The following is a 17708-nucleotide window of genomic DNA, read 5'->3' on the forward strand; positions in this document are numbered from 1 at the left end:
CCAGGCACCCCCACCCCATATCAATGACACTCCTTGATGGCTGCAGCCATTCCCAGCAGGATGCAGCCTGACACAGGCACATATACAAAAAAACGGTTTAGGAACAACTCAAAAAAACATGAAAAACAGCACAAAGCGTTGACCTGGCCTCCAAATTCACTAGATCCCAAAATGATCAAGTATCTGTGGGATGATCCACAGAGGCCCCTCCCCTCAACACAGAGGACCCAAAGGCCCCCACTAATAACATTCTGTTGCCAGACACCACAGGACACCCTCAGAAGGCCCATGTCCATGCTATGATGAATCAGAACTGTTTTGGAGGCACAAGGGAGACCTACACCGTATTAGGTAGGTGGTCGTAATGTTATGCCTGATCGGTGTAGTCTATCAGAACTGTGATAACATTTTAAACTGAGATTAGGACTAATAATTGGGGTAATAATTGGGGATGTACCTGTCCACACTTTTCTGCATAGCAGTATTGATAATTCAAGGTAACACAAAGAAGTTGCTCTGGGACTGAATACTTTGTTGCCAGTGTGTTAGTACTGAATTAAAAAGTCTACACAAACATTTTTATAAGGACATAGTGGGAAAAAAAACATCATTATTGTCGATCATTCACAATAACCAACAACAGCCAGTGCCAGTCGTCTTAATGAGCCATTCTCTCTGTGCTGGAATGCTTTCCTCTCTAGTATTTATTCCAGCATAACACGAATTTGAAGTGTGAAACAATTTCTACATCATTTGAACACCAGGGTGTCGGCTTGATTTGGTTAGCAGCTCAACTGAAAACCATAAAAAGGGAAAAAGGTCGCCAACATTTGACATTCCTATCTTGGAGACGCACAAACCAGAATGTGTTGCAGGAAAGTCATCCTTCCTATCATCTCTTGAGTATGTGCTCATTTGAAGCAGCCTGTGGGATGAGCCCTGCTGCCCCCTCCTTCTGCACTCGTTGCCTCTCAGTAATAACATCAGGCTGCAGCTCTGACAGCTGCACAGGAGCTCCTCAGCCGATTGGACCAGCTCCGCAGCCCCGCGCAGCTGGAGACCTTGGCAGCTCAAACTAATGCAGAAAAAGACGTGGGCCCGCCGTAGTTTTGTCCCGCACCTTTTTTCTCTTTTCCCCGCTTTGCTTCTCCTGCGGCTGCCAGTTGAAAAGGAGGGAAGGGATCAGACAGGATGTAGGTGATGCTCATGATGAGGCTAGGAGGTTCTGAGGGACCAGCTATAAATAACAATGTAGAACTGAGCATCAGAGATGAAGGGAGTGGGACATATAAAGGAACTGTGCTCCACATATGTCAGAAGAATCACACACGTCTGACGCTGTTTCTTCTCGTGGAATCAGGAAAGAAAAATCAGGTAACAGAATTAAACCGCTGGATTTCTGATATCGTGTAGGTAGTACAGATTGTGAGGAAGTGTTCTCCGTTTTACCATCCATGCTGGTCGTGCTAGTCCACCAGATCCAAAGAGTTTAGGACAATGAAGAGCCGAAAAGATGCCTGCAGATCTCTTTCTAAGTATGTGATAGCACTCGTAGCCCAAAAGAAATCCATGTCCAAGAAACGCTGAAGCAGACTAGGCTCAGAATGATTTCCCTCGACATATTCATGTGTGTGTGTATATATGAGTAGGGCTAAGCCGGAGATGCTTAAAACGAAATCTCTCTTATTCTCTTTTTTGCTGTCCCTCTTGCTCTTCCTCTCTCTCCCTCATATCGACCAACTGCTGCTCCGCTTTCCTTAGTGGGCTCAGACTTTGATCTGCTCGTTAATTATGAAAAACAATCATGGATTTTCTCATTATGAGCTCTAATATGCGCAGGGCCGCAACCAGGGATGGAAGGTCGAGCGAGGGGGAGGGGGCTGTTGGCAAGGGGGTCTTCAACATTTTACGTTTAAACCTTTGTATTGTGTTATTAGTTCCAAAACAAAATGTAAAATTAACAACGGAGAACAGAAACATAACGTCAGAGTCCTGTTAATGTTGCTTTGAGAGGAAATGCGAGTGTGAAGCTTTGTTGGGTGTAAACGGGAAGGAACGTGTGAAAGGGGGGGAGTGAGTAATTAGGCACCTTAGGGATGTGAGTGACAAGGTTAACACGCCTGGCCTCTCTCTTCCTCCCCTGCTGCTTCCACCCTTGCCTCCTTCCCTTCTGCCCTGAGGAGGGCCCTGAGGAGTGTTAGGAGGTGGATTAGTGGGCAGGGAGCAGCGCTATCCTTGCTATGAATCCGGCGTTGCAACATTGGCTTTGGAGATATAAGCCTCCCGCTCGGCCAGTCTCTCCGAGGAGGGAGGCCCCTTTCGACCACGGCCTAGAGAGAGACGGAGGGAGAGAAAAGATAGAGGCAGGGAGAAAGGGCTGGCTCCAGCAGGGATTAGAAGATGGTGCTAATCTGGAGGCATTTGCCCTCTTTTTCTTTGTGCGTGTGTGCGTTTGAGCACACATGTAGGCGCATTCCACATGAGCAGTATTTCATAATATCTTTTTATTACTTGTCATACTTTTAAAGTTTAAAACAAAAAATGGATGAGACGTGACAGATGTTAAGAGTTTGTCATCCAGCGGCCCTGTTCTCAATAATTCTTCTTGACCTTGGAGCCCGGTAGGAGCAGGCGAGCTGGAGATGCAGTGGCTTAGCCCTGAAGATCCACCGACAGTTAGTCTAAGTCGATCCTGTGTCTACAGGGAGAGCTGAGGCCTCTGCCATAAAGAGGAAGCCTCAATTATCCAGCTTAAAGATGCCAAGAAAATGTTATCCTTTTCTACTGGTGGATAATGTGAGGTCAAGAGCCACTTTCATACACCGACGTGCGCTGTCCTTGTGTAGGGTTAAGGTTCACTTAAAAACCTCGTAGAGAGCAGAGGTGAAAAGGTCAAGATTTCACAAATTGCTGCACAGAGATCCCAATCGTTTTCTCCTCAGTACAGATAGAAGTACCTCACCTCAGTGCTTCTTCTGCATAAAAATGTAAAACGTTGTCAAAGCGACTGCACAAAAAGTGAAGTTACTAAAGGTAGAATATAAAATAGGTAACCCAATCCCAACGTGGAAGCGGTTAAAGGTACCACTGATGATTGCTTGGTTGTACCTCCAAAAAAAAATCTTTGGGTCCTATTGACTCCCATTCAAAAAATTCAAGTCAAGCCAGGACATGAAGCGTGGACTGCATAGCTCCTCCCCAGCATCCTCCCTCTTGTCCAAATATGGTCACAAAATTACGGCAGTCAAAAGTTGAACTCTAGGTTTCAAAACAAGAGTCCTCAAACCAGTGGATGACGTCACTGTGGCTACATCAGTCTTTTATGTGTAGTTTATAGTCTGACCAAAGAACCTGACCTGAGCATTTGATCTTTACTCAAAAAGTTTTAAAAGTACCATATACTTCTATCAGTGTTGTGTGTATCTAATAGTTGTGTATCACTGCTGTTTTTCTAGGAATGCCAAGGCATCACCCCGGACCAGACATGCCCAACTTCTACTCCCTGTCTCCTGGAGGAGTCGGGCAGATCACGCCACCACTGGGATGGTGAGTCACAGACAGAAAGCATACACAGTTGATTCATGCAAACAAAAAGCAATTACTATCCTGTCTCTTCACATCATGTGGACACTGTACCAGCTCTGTGTACTGAACGGAGAAGTGCAGGCCTGCAGCAGCGAGCTCCGTGGGGAGGTCTGCTTCTGGCTCTTTGTGCTGTGCGGCTGCGGCTTCAGCCTCACCGCTCCTCTGTGTGCCCAGCACATGTCAAACACATCAGCACATACGTGCCTCTGCATACCCATATGGCTGCTTAACCCCCATCAAAGCTCTCTGGAAGCACTTCATGTTTGTGGAGTGCTTTTTAAAGTATCTCCTACCTCTTCTTTTTCTGCCTATTTTACTGCTTCGTTGTCACTTCCATTTCATTTCCCCAGTTTTTTTTTTTCTTTCCCCCAACACATCTCTCTTCTCTCTTTCTTCTTTTTATTTACTATCTCTTTCTCTGCTGGTGTGACGGCTTCAGGCGTACGCTGAGTGAAGACAGATGTAATATCAATGGACCGGACAGGATCAGGCAATGGACCAGACGGTTTTCCCTTTTCCTTCTTAGACCCCCTTCAATTGGAATATCTACAGTATATTAGCCCATTTTTTTTGGTTTAGGATCTTAACCCATGTTTTGTGGCTTTGTTTTTAACATTATATTCTAGATTACTGATTCTGATCTTGATTGAAATAGTCAGCAATGCTGTTTCAGTACGAATAACCTCAGAAGTGAGCGTTAAAACAAATAAATTAAAGAAAAAAGAAACAAAATGGAAAATGAACTGTTTTTGGACGCAGTGATGATCTGATGACAGGACACAGTCTTCGCTATTTACTATGTCTGAGGAGGAATCTGAGGGAATTTTAAGATGTGACAAGGGATGAAAAGCATATCTGAAGATTTCCTCATGTGTGGCTGATCCGTATATATATGAAGCATATCTGAAAGAAACACAAATAAAATTGAAACGGACTTTTAAAAGAAATAAAGAGACAAAATATGTTCTTTTATCGGTTTGTCGTATTTTACCCGATTGTTTTGTCATTCATTGGTCATTGTAGTACACTGTGTGGAACAAACATGGTGTTTCCTCTACTCTGTAATCCTTTAAAGTGGCGCCGGCGGCATGAGATATTTCATCGCTTGTTTTACAGCAAGTTCAGAGCAGTTCTGTGGAGATGTTCTCCTCGCAGATTGTTTCATTCAAATGATTTTTGGAAGTTCTCTGCATGTAAGCGTCCATCTGGACATTCAGAGAGCAGTGAGCTCACTTGGAGCAGCAGGCAGTCGTGCACGGCACTGGGGGAGCTGTTTGGAGGGTTTATGATGAGGAGGGCTTGACCAGGGTTCCTCAGCCATGGACGCAGAGCAGCATTCAAACCAGTGACTAAGAGAAAGTCCATGATCATTTTGTAAGGATGTAGTTTGTGGTGCTGTTATACTGTACTGAATTAAACTCAGAGGTGTTTCTGTTGAATGAGGTTGTTAAAATGTTTGAAACGTGTGTCAGTACAGCACGATATGATCCAGTAGTACTACAAACCACAGCCTCCAAAATGAAAAGCTGAATCAACAGTTATTTTATAGTGACATTAGTATACATTTGTTTCTACTTGTGTGCCTAATGAACTGGCAAGCGTATATATAAACACCATAGCAACTGTGCACCAATCACATGGGGTCCTTTCAATGCTACTGATCCTGTACATCCTCCGTAATTAATCAAAGTCTGCTGTTATTGCAGGTTTTCGCACCACATGGTTCCCGGTCCCCCGGGTCCCCACGCCACAGGGATCCCCCACCCGGCCATCGTCAACCCACAGGTCAAACACGAGCCTCCGCATGAAACTGACATCATGCACATGTGAGTCCCGCGAGCAGAAAATACCGTAGTGCAGCACACACACTCTCTCGCACGCGCACGTTTCGAAGCTCATACCATCGCCCGCTCTATCAGCAGTTATTTGAGGTACTTCCAGGTATTTGTACTCTACAGTAGGCTGTTGCTGAACAAACCCTCTGTCAGAGCCTTGTTCTCATTCTCTTGATGTGAGCAGATAAGTAGCCCGTGCTCTGCTGATAACGGGCCTGCGCTTCATTTGTCCTCAGGGATCACAACAGCCTTAGCCGGCAACAGATACCGGTCCTAGATTAGTGCTGGGATGAACCGAATACTCATCCCAAGTGTGTGCAGTGGGAAGTGCTGTGAGCGCCCTGAAGAGGTTTATCACTGATATTTCCATTATTCATGGCCATCCTCATACCAAGACTGTACTATTATCAAAACGGTTGTTAGAAAGTAAGTCGGGAGTGGGAGCAGAGTGTCTTTGAGTTTGAGCATTTGGTTTTAAGCTATTGCCAATGTGCTGTGGACAAGAGGGTTTGGTTGTCATTACTGGTGAAGTAATCTCTCCGCATGAAGGGCTTCGACTGTACAACTGCACATGATTAAAGAGGCAGGGGCCCATGGCGTGGCAGCCCCTCTCACGCTGCCTCACCATTGGCTGATAGCAGCCAGACCCTCGCTGCTTTTGTCGCCATCGCGGCACCGCAATTTCCGTCTTTTGCCGCTTTGCTCTTTTGTTCTCTCATTTTCTAGCGATTTAGCTTCTTCCTCTTCTTACCTCCGTCTGTGTTGTTGTTGTTTTTTTTTCCTGCAGGAAGCCTCAGCACGAACAGAGAAAGGAGCAGGAGCCCAAAAGACCGCACATCAAGAAGCCGCTAAACGCCTTCATGCTCTACATGAAAGAGATGCGTGCGAATGTGGTCGCCGAGTGCACGCTGAAGGAGAGCGCTGCCATCAATCAAATCCTGGGACGAAGGGTAGGTCATGCGGCGGCCTCATTTTCCTCCTCGCTTTAGTTTGAATCTTCGCTGATTGACTTAAATCACAGACAGATCACAGTTCAAGCTGCAGCTCTGAAGGCGCTGCATGTACCGACTTCCCAGGCCCAATTAGCAGAAAAAGTACAAAGATTCCTCTCCTTATTAACATGGAGCCTTTTATGAACTAGTTGTGATTATTGTCATGATTGCCCAAGCCAATTATTTCCCTCTCAGAAGCACAGATACAGGCTGCCTGTCTAACTGACATTTAATCAAATTGGCTTTAATAAAATATGCCTGGATAATGGCACGGTTGGAAATGACAAAATTTGTTCCTTTTGAGGATTGGGAAAAGAGTGGAACCACAGAGCCATGTTAAAAGCCTTAACGAATAGGCCTGGCGGTTGAAGCAGCCAGCCACAGCAAAGCCTAGTTTGTGGCCTGCACAGGGTAATTGCTCGCTGACATAGTTTGAATAAAAAGCACTGCTAAATTGGAAGCAGTGTTTTGATATGAAATCAAAGTTTTTTTTCCCCCCTCTTCTCTTCTTTCCCTCTCCGACTCTTGCGCATGTTAATCTCTTCATCATGTTTCCCCTCATCTTCTTTCCGTCTTTTATCCTGCACCAAAAGTTTGGAAGTTGAAAAAGGGTTTTCTTTTTTCTTTCTTTACCAAATCACTACTGCACACATCTCTATGCAGGGAACATGTAAGCGCATACCGGTAATTGACTGTAAACTATTTTTCCTTTGTACTGAAACAGTGGCATGCTTTATCTCGGGAAGAGCAAGCTAAGTATTATGAGTTAGCCCGCAAGGAACGGCAGCTCCACATGCAACTCTACCCCGGCTGGTCCGCTCGAGACAACTATGTAAGTATCAACAGAACAGACTGGCAAGAGGTGCGCGTGCGTGCGTTTGTTTGGGTTGTTTGTTTACGTCTGTGCTGCATGACTTTTTTTTTTTTTTTTTTTTTAAAACCGCACAGAAGAATGACACACACACGCTAATTCACACCGGCATTCTCCATGCTAATGAGGTCCATTTGTAGCCCCTTTGTTTCAGCCTAATGTGTAATTCATAACACTGTATCATCCCCGCTAAAATGGATTGTAGTATCACGGACACTATTATTGCCACTGCGAGTGAAAATTGCCTGGTAATGGTTATGCTAGTCTTTGATGTTCCACATCAGCATGGATGTAAAAAGCGACTGTTGGAACGAGTTGAGGAGGCCGGATTATACATACAGCATTCAGCAGCAGCAACCTTTGCCCCCCCCACCACCCCATCCACCCCCGTATCTGCCCATTTTGTTTGCAGATGTGGGAGCGTTCACACATTCAGCTGGATTTAGGACGCAGTCTGTTTTTAGTCTACATCACATGTGTCTGTGTGCGTTCGACTCCTCTCGGTGTGCGGTGTGTATGACTTTGTGAGAGAGAAAGAGAGCACCAGCTTTTATTAAAAGTGTGGCTCCGGCACTCACATTCACTCCACCACCAAAGTGCTTTGTGGTGTTTATCTGCCTCCCCTCGGACACTGACAGCATCCCTCCTCGTTCTGGCTCCGCTGCTCCGCTGCCAAAATGCCTCGCTGAGGGGGGAGACGCTTTCACAGCTCTGCTCCCAGCTAAAGGCACACAACATCAGCTAGTGACGGTTAGCCCAGATCCCATTTAATTTCCAGCTTTGTTAGTACAAGTAGATTTGACAGGTAGGGGGGGAAGAAAATGTAGAGGAATGGCTTTCTACTGGGTAAAGATGCAGCAAATGTGTCCCTGGGAGATCTTTTCTGTGGCCGCTCCCATAGTCAACATCCTCAGCTGTGCACAGGCGGCGCATCATGCCTGGAAACACCCAAAATGGGTAACGCACTGGCATGGGGCACATGTAGCATTCATAGTTTCGCTGCGTACCCCCTCTCTCATCCTTTCTCTCACCCACACTCACTTAGTCTCTCTTCTTTCCTGTCTGCCGCAGCAGTAGAAGGCAGATTAGCTCATGAATAAGTGGATTAGCAGACTTTGCAGCAGGAAACCAAAGTGCTGCTCATATTTGACTAGAACGACTCTACGCTGCTATCTATACCTATAGTCTCCCCCCTGGGGATTTAGCATAAGCTATAAATCCTTACACGCTCCCACCACATCACTGGAAAAAGTGGTGCTCTTCACACCCATGCAGCTAGACTAGACCAATTCTATCAGTTTTAATTGCACTTCATGTTAATGTTTGTCATTAGAGGGACTTCACATGTGGACATGGAGTGGTTATAGCTACCTGTACCCGACTGGGATGGCCACGGCTCAAAATAGAAATGGCTAAGTGCAGGTGGAGCACACTTACACGAGATAAGACTGGTCAGCCCCTCTCAGTGTCGCAGTTAGCGGTGGAGTTCGGAGTCTGGGGGATGCTGGTTGGATGCCCAGCAGGGGATGAGTGAACATGGCAGTCAGCAGCAGGATATCAGAGTGGTCTAGTGAGCGTGAGTGCTGGAGCCACACTTTATGCGTTCCTCTGTATATTTTTTAGGGAAAGAAGAAGAAGCGGAAGAGGGAGAAGATGCAGGAAACGGCCCCAGGTAAGCAGTGATCCATGCAGCTTTTCGTCTTTATTATTATTATTATTATTTGTCTGATGCATATTGAAGTTGGGAGTTACGCCATCTTTCCACAGAACACACATCGTCTTTCACAGTTTTTGCTGCATTTCATCACACGTTGTAAAACAAACCCCTAATCTCCCAGGAAAGACATAAAACTGACCAAACACTAACCAAACCAATGTCACCTGCTGCCCTCAGTCTGGTCTCAGCAGACTTTCTCCGTGTGCATCCCTTCATCCATGCCTCTCATCCCAGTCTTCACATATTACACCTACTTTGGGATTAGTCTGTCCATTCTATACGACTACTTACAGACTCGGGGCTTTGCACTATTTGTTTGCCTGCTGCACTACAGTGTGTCTTTCTGCTGACCTTGTTTATCTGCGCTTTCAAGCCTCCTCTTAGCACTGCAACTGTAATCCACTGAGAATTACGCTTTAAGTAAAATGTCAGTGTTTCTTTTTCTTTTTTTTTTCTCCTCATGGTCTATACACTGTGTAGGCCAGATGGGCGGCTTTGATCCATGCCGTCCAGATATCTCAAAATTATTTTAAAAAAGATGCAATTTTCTGCAGGTACAGGCCAGAGAATGAAAACGGCGTACATCTGAGAATATGGTAAGACAACCCCCTCTATGCCCTCCCTGTCTGGTCCAGTTCAATACGTGTCAAGCTTTCTCTTTAAACTGCTAAACACTGACTTGAGAGTATGTGCTCACAGACTAATCCTAAAGAGGTCCACCCTAACCTCACCATAGTCATTGTGTCGGCGGTGTTAAGGCCTGAAGAGGGATTGTGCTTTGTGTGTAGAGTTTGCTCAATGGCCTTAGCACAATATGCATTGGATTTTCTGCTTGTGTGTGTCTCTGTGTGTGTGTGTGTGTGTGTGTGTGTGCATGTCGCTGTTTTTGCTTGGCTGGATGAAGAGTCAGATGTTCTATCAGCAGTTTACGGCTTATTTTTCTTCTTACCACTGTTTGAAAAATGTGAAAGCTATTGCTCGATAAATCAGGCATCCGCTCAGTGTTTTCTAAACATGGTCTAAATAATAAATGTGAAAACAGTTTGTCTTGCCCAGAATATTTTTTATTTTTTATTTTTTTTCCCCCCCAACTGCCGGTGGAGGCTAGGATGACGGCTCAGCCCCATATGGACTACACGTGTTGTCTTTTCTCTGCGTCTTTGTGAGGCAGAGCAGGATCCAGCAGCTTGTTTGGCAGGAACTTAATGAGATGCTATACCTTAATAAGATTTCATGGTATCTGGGGTTTCAGGGTGCCTATAATGCTCTCATAACAAAGGGCCTCTGTGGTCTCCTTTTATTTTTTAACATGTGAAAGATGTGTAGAGGGAGAGATTGATTCAGATCAAATGTCAAACCCTCGCCGAACTGTCACCTGTCCCCCCGTTTCTTCCCTGAAAGAAGGATTAACATATTCACAGCATGTGGTAAAGGCAACTCTATTTTTTCTCTCAATCTTCCTTACTCTCTCAGGATCCCTCTTGCTTTCCATCTCTCTCCGCTTCCCTTCTCTCTCCCTCCCTGCGAGTCTGGTAGCATCCTGTTATTCCGCTCCCTTTTGGCAGCAGGAAAAGCCGGGCAGATGTGACAAATCTGGTCTTACGTCGAAATCGCCCCAACGAGACAAAGGTTTTCCACTTGATCGATTCCTGACCCAGTGGCTCTATCTGAACCCGAAATTGGGGCTGCTTTTCTTCTGTCTTTTTTTTTTTTTCTTTCTCTCCCATCGGCCAGTTTTCAAAGCTCGGAGAGCGCAAGCGCTAAAAAGCACTTTATCTCTGATCCAATAATTAGCAGTGCCTAGCCGCAGCGGGATGGACACCCTTGCTGATTCTCAGTGACAGCCTTAAACTAATATGCATAATACCAAGGATACTGCCACAACTCCCCAAGCCCTCAATTTATGCAGATCCCAAAGAGCTGGATTGAGGTTAGCTTGCTGTAGACGCCAAAAAAACATCTTTAAATGAACTCATTTGTCTGTTTCTTTTCATGTGTCCCAGCCTCTGCCCCATCTGTCTCCCCCCCTGTGTGAAAAATCCAAAAAGATTTCTTAATGAGTTTATCTGGAAGACGCAAAGTGAACACCTTTTTTTTTTTTTTTTTTTTTGTTCGGTCCCGATGATCATCTAGCCCACGAAAAATATTCTAAATAACTAAGCGATGGATTTTATGAGGAAAAAAAAATGACTTGATGCGTTCTCATATCGACATATTTTATGGCTTCTGCTGTGTTTTTCGGCCTGTGAGGCAAACCAGGGGTTGAGTTGCAGAGCAGCTTTTTATGGCTCAATGTTGGTTCCCTTTGTTATCTTTAGCATGTCAAACAGTGGGCCCACCACACAGCTGGCTCCCACCACAGTAGAACAGCTCTCTCTGAGAAGTCATTACTCTGACATTGTGAAATTAGAGTTTCCGTCTCTTTCCCCCAGCCGCTCTGTGCCGCCAGATCCTTTTTTTTTTTTTTTTTCCCTTTTTCAAACTGACTCCCAGTGTCCACTCGTCTTCCTCCTCTCTTCACGGTTTCCGCGCCCTTCTTTACTTTGCTTCTCTCCGTCTTGCTTCCTCCCGTGCTGTCGGCCTTTTGTCTGACTAAGCCCGCTGATTCATAGCCTTTGAGATAGTTATCTGTCCGAGACGCTTACATGCCCTCGAGGCTTTCTCCCGTTTTTTTATTTTTTATTTTTAGACGCTGCACATTTTATTTTTATTTTTTTTACCATAGAGAGGAAGACACTCCCGAGAAAGGTGGCTTCTTAATCTGGTCAGCTTTGGAACTTGCGCCATAACACTGTGAGTCATGTCACTCCACCTTTTTTAACGAAGGTGCTCTTTTGCTGACATGCAAACGATTTCTTGTGTTTTTAAGCACGTGAGAAGGGATATATATATATATATATATATATTTATATATATATTATGAACGTCAGGTGTAAGTGCATCACGTCCTGGCTCTGAAACATCAAAGAAAGTGTTGATCAAGCAGGAGCTTTGGTGGCCACTCTCCTCTCCTCCTCTCTCTGTCTCAGTCATGCCCCGGCTCTGCTCCCTCTGATGTGTGCAGCCAGAAGTCAGCTGTCAGAAGGCTTTGATGAGTGAGGAGGGAAGAAGAGGAGAGAGAGAGAGGGAGAGGGAGTGCGTTAGGTGGAAAGGGAGGGTGAGAAAAGGGCCAGAAGAAAATCCCACATTCCCAAGGGTTCTGAGTTTACCCAGTCTCGCTCAACTGCCACTCATCCTTCAGCCTCCATCCCTCGTTTCTCTCCCTTTCTCCTCCGCCTTTTATTTGTTGCCTCTCATCTTGTCTCTTTCCTCAGAGCCTCATCTTGCCCAACACATTTCTGACTCTCTCTCTCTCTCTCACGCGCGCACACACACACACACACACACATCCGAGCAGCGTGCCACACACCCCGGCTGCAATTAGGCAAGATTCGGCGTCTGCCTCCATTTTCCCGAGCCGTTTCAATTTGGCACTGAGCCCCCAGGCCACTGCGGCACAGCCCAGTGCCTCCACACCCTGCCTTATTAGCGACACGGGATAATTGGGGATGGAATCCGGATCGCAAAAAACGGACTCTGGGTCTCGCTCTGAGCAAAGCGCAGGAGATGAGAAGATGTTTTTAAAACTGTACTACTTTAAAAAAAAAAAAAAGGGGGGTGAAAGTCGTTAAGGGGGTAGGAGGTGGAGGAGGGAAATTTGGGCTTAAATGAGAGCGACGCCCCGGCTAATGTTACTCTAGGTAGGAAATGGAGTCGGAAATGTTCACCCCCCTCTGACCTTCACAAAGCCTGCTCTGTGAAGAAAACCGAGCGCCTCAGCACTTAAAATACGGACCTGTAATTAACGTTAGCTTAGACGTACAAGTCTTTCACACTCACGCGGTCGTCGTAACCTGGCCCGCCAACCTCATTTGACACTTTTGAGGGGAAAAGACGGGGGCATAACCCTCTTCAACGTTCAGTGTTTACCCGGGAATAAATGCAGCTCTGGTGGTGCGGTTGTTTAGACTGGGGCCTGAAATCTGTTTTGATTGAGTCACGGGCCTATTGTGTTGTGGTTTGGCCAGCTGCAGTAACAGTATGAGGGTCCAGTCTCAAGGCATTTTGTGATGTCTTCTCCACTTCCTGTCTTTCTCACACTCCGTCTCCCCCTCACCTCACCCTCGAGGCACAGCACCAGCCTCTCGGAAGAGGCAGAGTTATGTGACCTTATAAAACGCTCCCCCCCCCTCGTGAGATGCTTATCTCTGAATAAAAGGCCCCCAGGTAACGCGGCACGGGCAGGAAGGAGTACAGTGGGGCTGTGTTTATTTTTATTCTGCTCTAGTCAGTCTGGCCATTGTTAAGAGTTAAAAACCTCAACCCCGGCTCTTCTTCCACTCATTTTCTGCCTCTTTACTCCCCTTTTTCTTTGCTCCTCCTTTTCCTGCTCCACTCCTCTGCCCCGATGGTGAATGCGAGTGGCGGTGGAGGCCCTTTGAAGCGAGACCACAGCAGAGGGAACAGTCATTGTGCCGACTCTTTGAATGTGCCGCACGCCTCCCCTCCCCTCCCCTCCCCTCCCTCCCTGACATCCCCCGGCCTGCAGTGGCTCAGGCTGAGCCGTGCGGGGGCACATGGCCAGACTTCAGCTGCCAGGGCCCCCAGCGATGCCGCCTCAGATGTGGGCAACCCCTCCCACTACCTCCCCCTACTCCCACACTCTCCTGCGCTCCCCTAGTCTCACCCACGCATACCTGAGGTTTGGGGTTGTGGTGACTCCCCCCTCCCCATTCCCTTTTTGACCACAACCAGACCCCACCCTTCCCCTCCAATATTTTAAGCCAGACACCGTCTTTCCTCTTCTTTGTCTTTTAACGCTTTAGTTTGCCCCCGACGCGCTCGTTAGTTTCTGATTGCCCCCTGTTGAAAAGATTCGACATCCCCCGAGTCGGTCTTTTTGATCGGAAGCTAAACATTTGAAAGCATTTTCTTGAGGGCCGGTTTCTTTTATGTTGAATGTCTCAAAGCTGAGGAAAGTGCTGACGACGCAGAGCATTTTGTTTAAAACGTCAGCGTCTCTTCCAGGTACCTTTTTCTTTTTTCTTTTTCTTTTTTTAACTGGCTGTCCGTTTTTCTTTCTTTCTTCCTTTTTCTTTCCCTTTTGTCTTTTAAGAGCGACACTGCCACCGTTTTATAGAGCGGAGGCCCCTTTGAAAAGGTGTCACCAAAAGCAGCTGCGCCGTCCAGGCCAAGGTCACCACCAAGACACGCCTTGGCACCAGGAATCTGAATGTGTGGACGTTTTCCTCACGAGACCTTGTCAGTTCAGTTAGTGTGAGCCAGACTTAAGAGAGTGGATGTGACGCTGACAGAAATGTTGGTTCTGTTTCTCTCTGCACAGGTCATCACAATTTGCAAACAATATTTGATTAATTACTTTAAAAACAAAATGCCAAATAACATGTGGCTTCAGCTGCTTTTCAATTTTATATTAAGCAAACCAAACATGTTTCGATATTTGACTCTTTGTACCTCGGGCTTTTGGAAATAGTGATGGAAACTTTTTGTATTCTAGCAACATTTGGGTGGAAAAAAGTTGATGGATTGAATCCCAACCTGTGAATCACTATGTTAATTGCTGAGATGTGTAATGCATTGCTCAAAAGAAGTCCAGCAAGAACTATGTGAAGTCTGATAAACAGACATCATCACCTGAGGGTTTGCATCCCAAGAAGAAGAAAGGAGACAAAACTGTGTCCAAACTTTCTCATTTATCACAGTTTAGAGAACACAAACAAGGAATAATCACTTAAAAGCTAGTTTACAACCTGTAATCATCTGACTACACATGTTTCTTACCCTGTCCAAGTTCGATTAAGTGCCCACTACATTTCTAGATCTTAATTAACTTCTATGAGTGTTATAAAAATAAATCCCAAGTTGTAATGAAGAGGATTTAAGACCCATACTGCTCCTCTAGCATTGCTCTCCGTTTCCCAGCCCTTCATTTTTTCCTCTCGTTTCTGCCCTCTCCTCTCTGCCATGGTAAAGTCTGCACCTCAGCTTGTGCTGGAGACACCTCTCTCCACTCAGCTTATTTTTAGAGTAATTTGTCTGCAGTAATTTTTCCCTTTTAATGGCACCAAAAGAATCCCCAGAGTTGCATGTAGGGAGTGAGGGGAACTGTGGGTGGGATGGAGGTTAGGGGGCTCGGAGGCGTTCGGGCCCCAGCTGCGGCCGCTTTGATTTGGCCCGGGAGGTGAAAGCGGCGATTGAGGCGAGAGGCTGTGCCAGTTATCTTAACCTCCCACACTTCAAAAGCCGGGTGAGAGCTCCTCCGACTCCTTCCTCTCTCCCTCCGTCACATAGAGGCAAAGGAATTGGGGGAGAGAGAAAAGAAGGGGGAGACTAAACCTTCGCTCGCCCTCTGAACAGAGGAGCGTTTCATTTCCTGCAAAAAAGTCCAGCCAGCATTCCTGAGCGCTAATGTTGAAGGAGGCGGAGGAGGAGATGGAGGGAGGTGAGGGGAGCGGAGCGGAGCGGAGGGGTCAAGTTGCTCCTGAATCCCAGTGCTTGTGTCGGCTGGACCTTGTGAAGCACTGGCCTGGTGCCCCCTACAAGCAGCCACCACGCAAGCACACACCCCTGCTGCTACCACCAACCCTTTTTAAAACTTACACACACACACAGTCACACACTTCTCGCCCGCAGCCCCTCAGGACTCTTCCCCAGGCAGGAAGGCCAGCGCTTTTCATGTCTGTGGTGGGGGAAGGAAAAATGCTCCCCAGGAAACTGGGTGCAGGGCCGGGCGTGCGGGCCCGCTTTGAGATCCTGGGATGAAAAGAGGGAGGGCGGCGGAGGTAAATAAAAGCGACAGGGGCTCTCTCTTTTTCTCCCGAGCGCTGTGTTCCTTTCAGTTTCTACCCCGAGCAGCTCAGGGTCAGCTCTCCTCGGGAAAGGTGGCCTCTGTCCTGTTCCCTTTTATCCACATGTGGTAAAGCCGTCTGCAGGGTGGTGTGTGTGTCCGTGTGTGTGCGCCGAGACTTTTCAGTGTTAAGACGCGGCGAGCAGCAGGACTCAACTGACTTCTCTCCTACAAAAACACACATGGCTTTGCCACAAGAGAGAAGCAAACTAATACCGTTTCTTTTCCTTTTTTCGCCTTCGCAAAACATCCATCTTTTTAGTCGCAGGAGGCATCCATCCACCTCTGTCTCTGCCTCTCCACTTTGATCACAGATTCTATTTGATGCTGCGTAGGTCTAAAATAACTCTCCTTGGCTTGTCAATAACTGAAGCTAACTCTGTTATGTTAGCTCAGGCCTGGATCACAAGAGGGATAAGAACACTTTTGCAGCTTGACAAACAATTTCCCTGTCAGGGAACGGGGCCAATTTCAAAAACGTCCTCTGAAGTGGATACACGTAACATTTTCACACCTCTGTGTCAACCTGTACCTGAACCTGGCTCTGGCTCAGATAATTACCAGCATAGCCCAGCAAACACTGCTAGTTTTACCCAACTGGATCAATGCGGCGATAGAGTGGGTTCACGTGTTGTCAAGTGCGTGTTTGTGTGACGTATTTTCGATGACTGAAGAGCCCGTTGGTCCCACAAGGCTGTGAAGTTTTGTCTGAGCTCACTGGGACACACTTGAGTTAATAAGGACATGTTGTCCCTCTTAAAATGACAAAACGGCTCATGGCATATTGGAGCTCAAATGAGTTGCTGGAATATCAACCAGTATAAATAGTAAAAAAATAAAAACACTCAGTTGAGAGACATACAGTTAATAGAGATACATTAATATTCATGCTGTATCAGAGCCATTATAAACTTCAGCATCTTTTTTTCAGCTGATTTTTATGTTGTAAAACCAGCTTGTCTGTCCGCCGCTGCCAACAACTACAGTGGTGTGGTGAATTGTGGGATATCAGAATACTGCTTACTAGATATGACTAACATCGTCTTTCCCATGAATGCACACTTAAAGGACCAGTGTGTAGGGCTTAGTGGCACCTAGTGGTGAGGTTGCAGATTGCAACCAAATGAATGCCCTACCTTTTGAAGGAATGTAGGAGATACTCTGGTGCCTGCTAAAAATGCAGAATGAGTGTTTGTCCATTTTAGTCTTTTGTAGAAACATGATGTCACAACATGAGCTCATTCAAAGCTAATATACGCTTCTTGTTGTCAGGCCGTTATGGTAAATGGTCTTGTATTTGTCTAGCGCCTTATATTCTACCTATTGGTACTCAAAGTGCTAAACAGTCAAAGAGGGCCTTGCATTAAGATCAGTTCTGGGGAATGTGATCGCACTTGTATGTTCATTCGCAATGAGTGAATATTATATTAAAATTAAGATACTGTGTCCTTGTTTGGATTAATTTATTTTTAACAAAAGAAAGTATTTAATATGAGTTCATCAGTGTGATTCTGTCATTAAATAATGTATCAGCACCAGGTTAATTATTGATGTGATGCACTGGGAGCAACTCAGAGTCCACTGTCTTGCTCAAGGATGCATTGGCGTGTGGTCCATGAACCAGGGATCGAACCACTAACCCTCTGGTTGGTGGACCACCCACTCCACCTACAGAGACCCCAATTCTATTGCGATGAAAACATAATTATGGCTTTTATATTCCATTTCTTCCAATAGATCCCTTTAAATCCTACACGTTGAACCTTTAAATGTTCAAGACTGTAAATGTGGGTGTTCGGGC

General features: G+C 46.1%; 1 protein-coding gene across 10 annotated transcripts in view; it reads left to right on the forward strand.

Annotated features, from left to right (window-relative positions):
- Positions 1–17708, forward strand: part of lef1 (lymphoid enhancer-binding factor 1) — a 41990-nt gene that overhangs the window by 22222 nt on the left and 2060 nt on the right. Inside the window, exons 5-11 of one of the 10 annotated variants that reach the window (XM_084564861.1) lie at positions 262–351; positions 3456–3546; positions 5292–5411; positions 6208–6370; positions 7137–7244; positions 8907–8955; positions 9539–9596. In XM_084564861.1, the coding sequence (XP_084420987.1) occupies positions 262–351; positions 3456–3546; positions 5292–5411; positions 6208–6370; positions 7137–7244; positions 8907–8955; positions 9539–9596 (679 nt within the window). The remainder of the gene's footprint in view (positions 1–261; positions 352–3455; positions 3547–5291; positions 5412–6207; positions 6371–7136; positions 7245–8906; positions 8956–9538; positions 9597–17708) is intronic. The other 9 variants (XM_084564865.1, XM_084564863.1, XM_084564867.1 and 6 more) reach the window with 9 other exon arrangements.

This window comes from Chelon labrosus, assembly GCF_963514085.1.
Source record: "Chelon labrosus genome assembly, chromosome: 2".
NCBI classification, from domain to species: domain Eukaryota; kingdom Metazoa; phylum Chordata; class Actinopteri; order Mugiliformes; family Mugilidae; genus Chelon; species Chelon labrosus.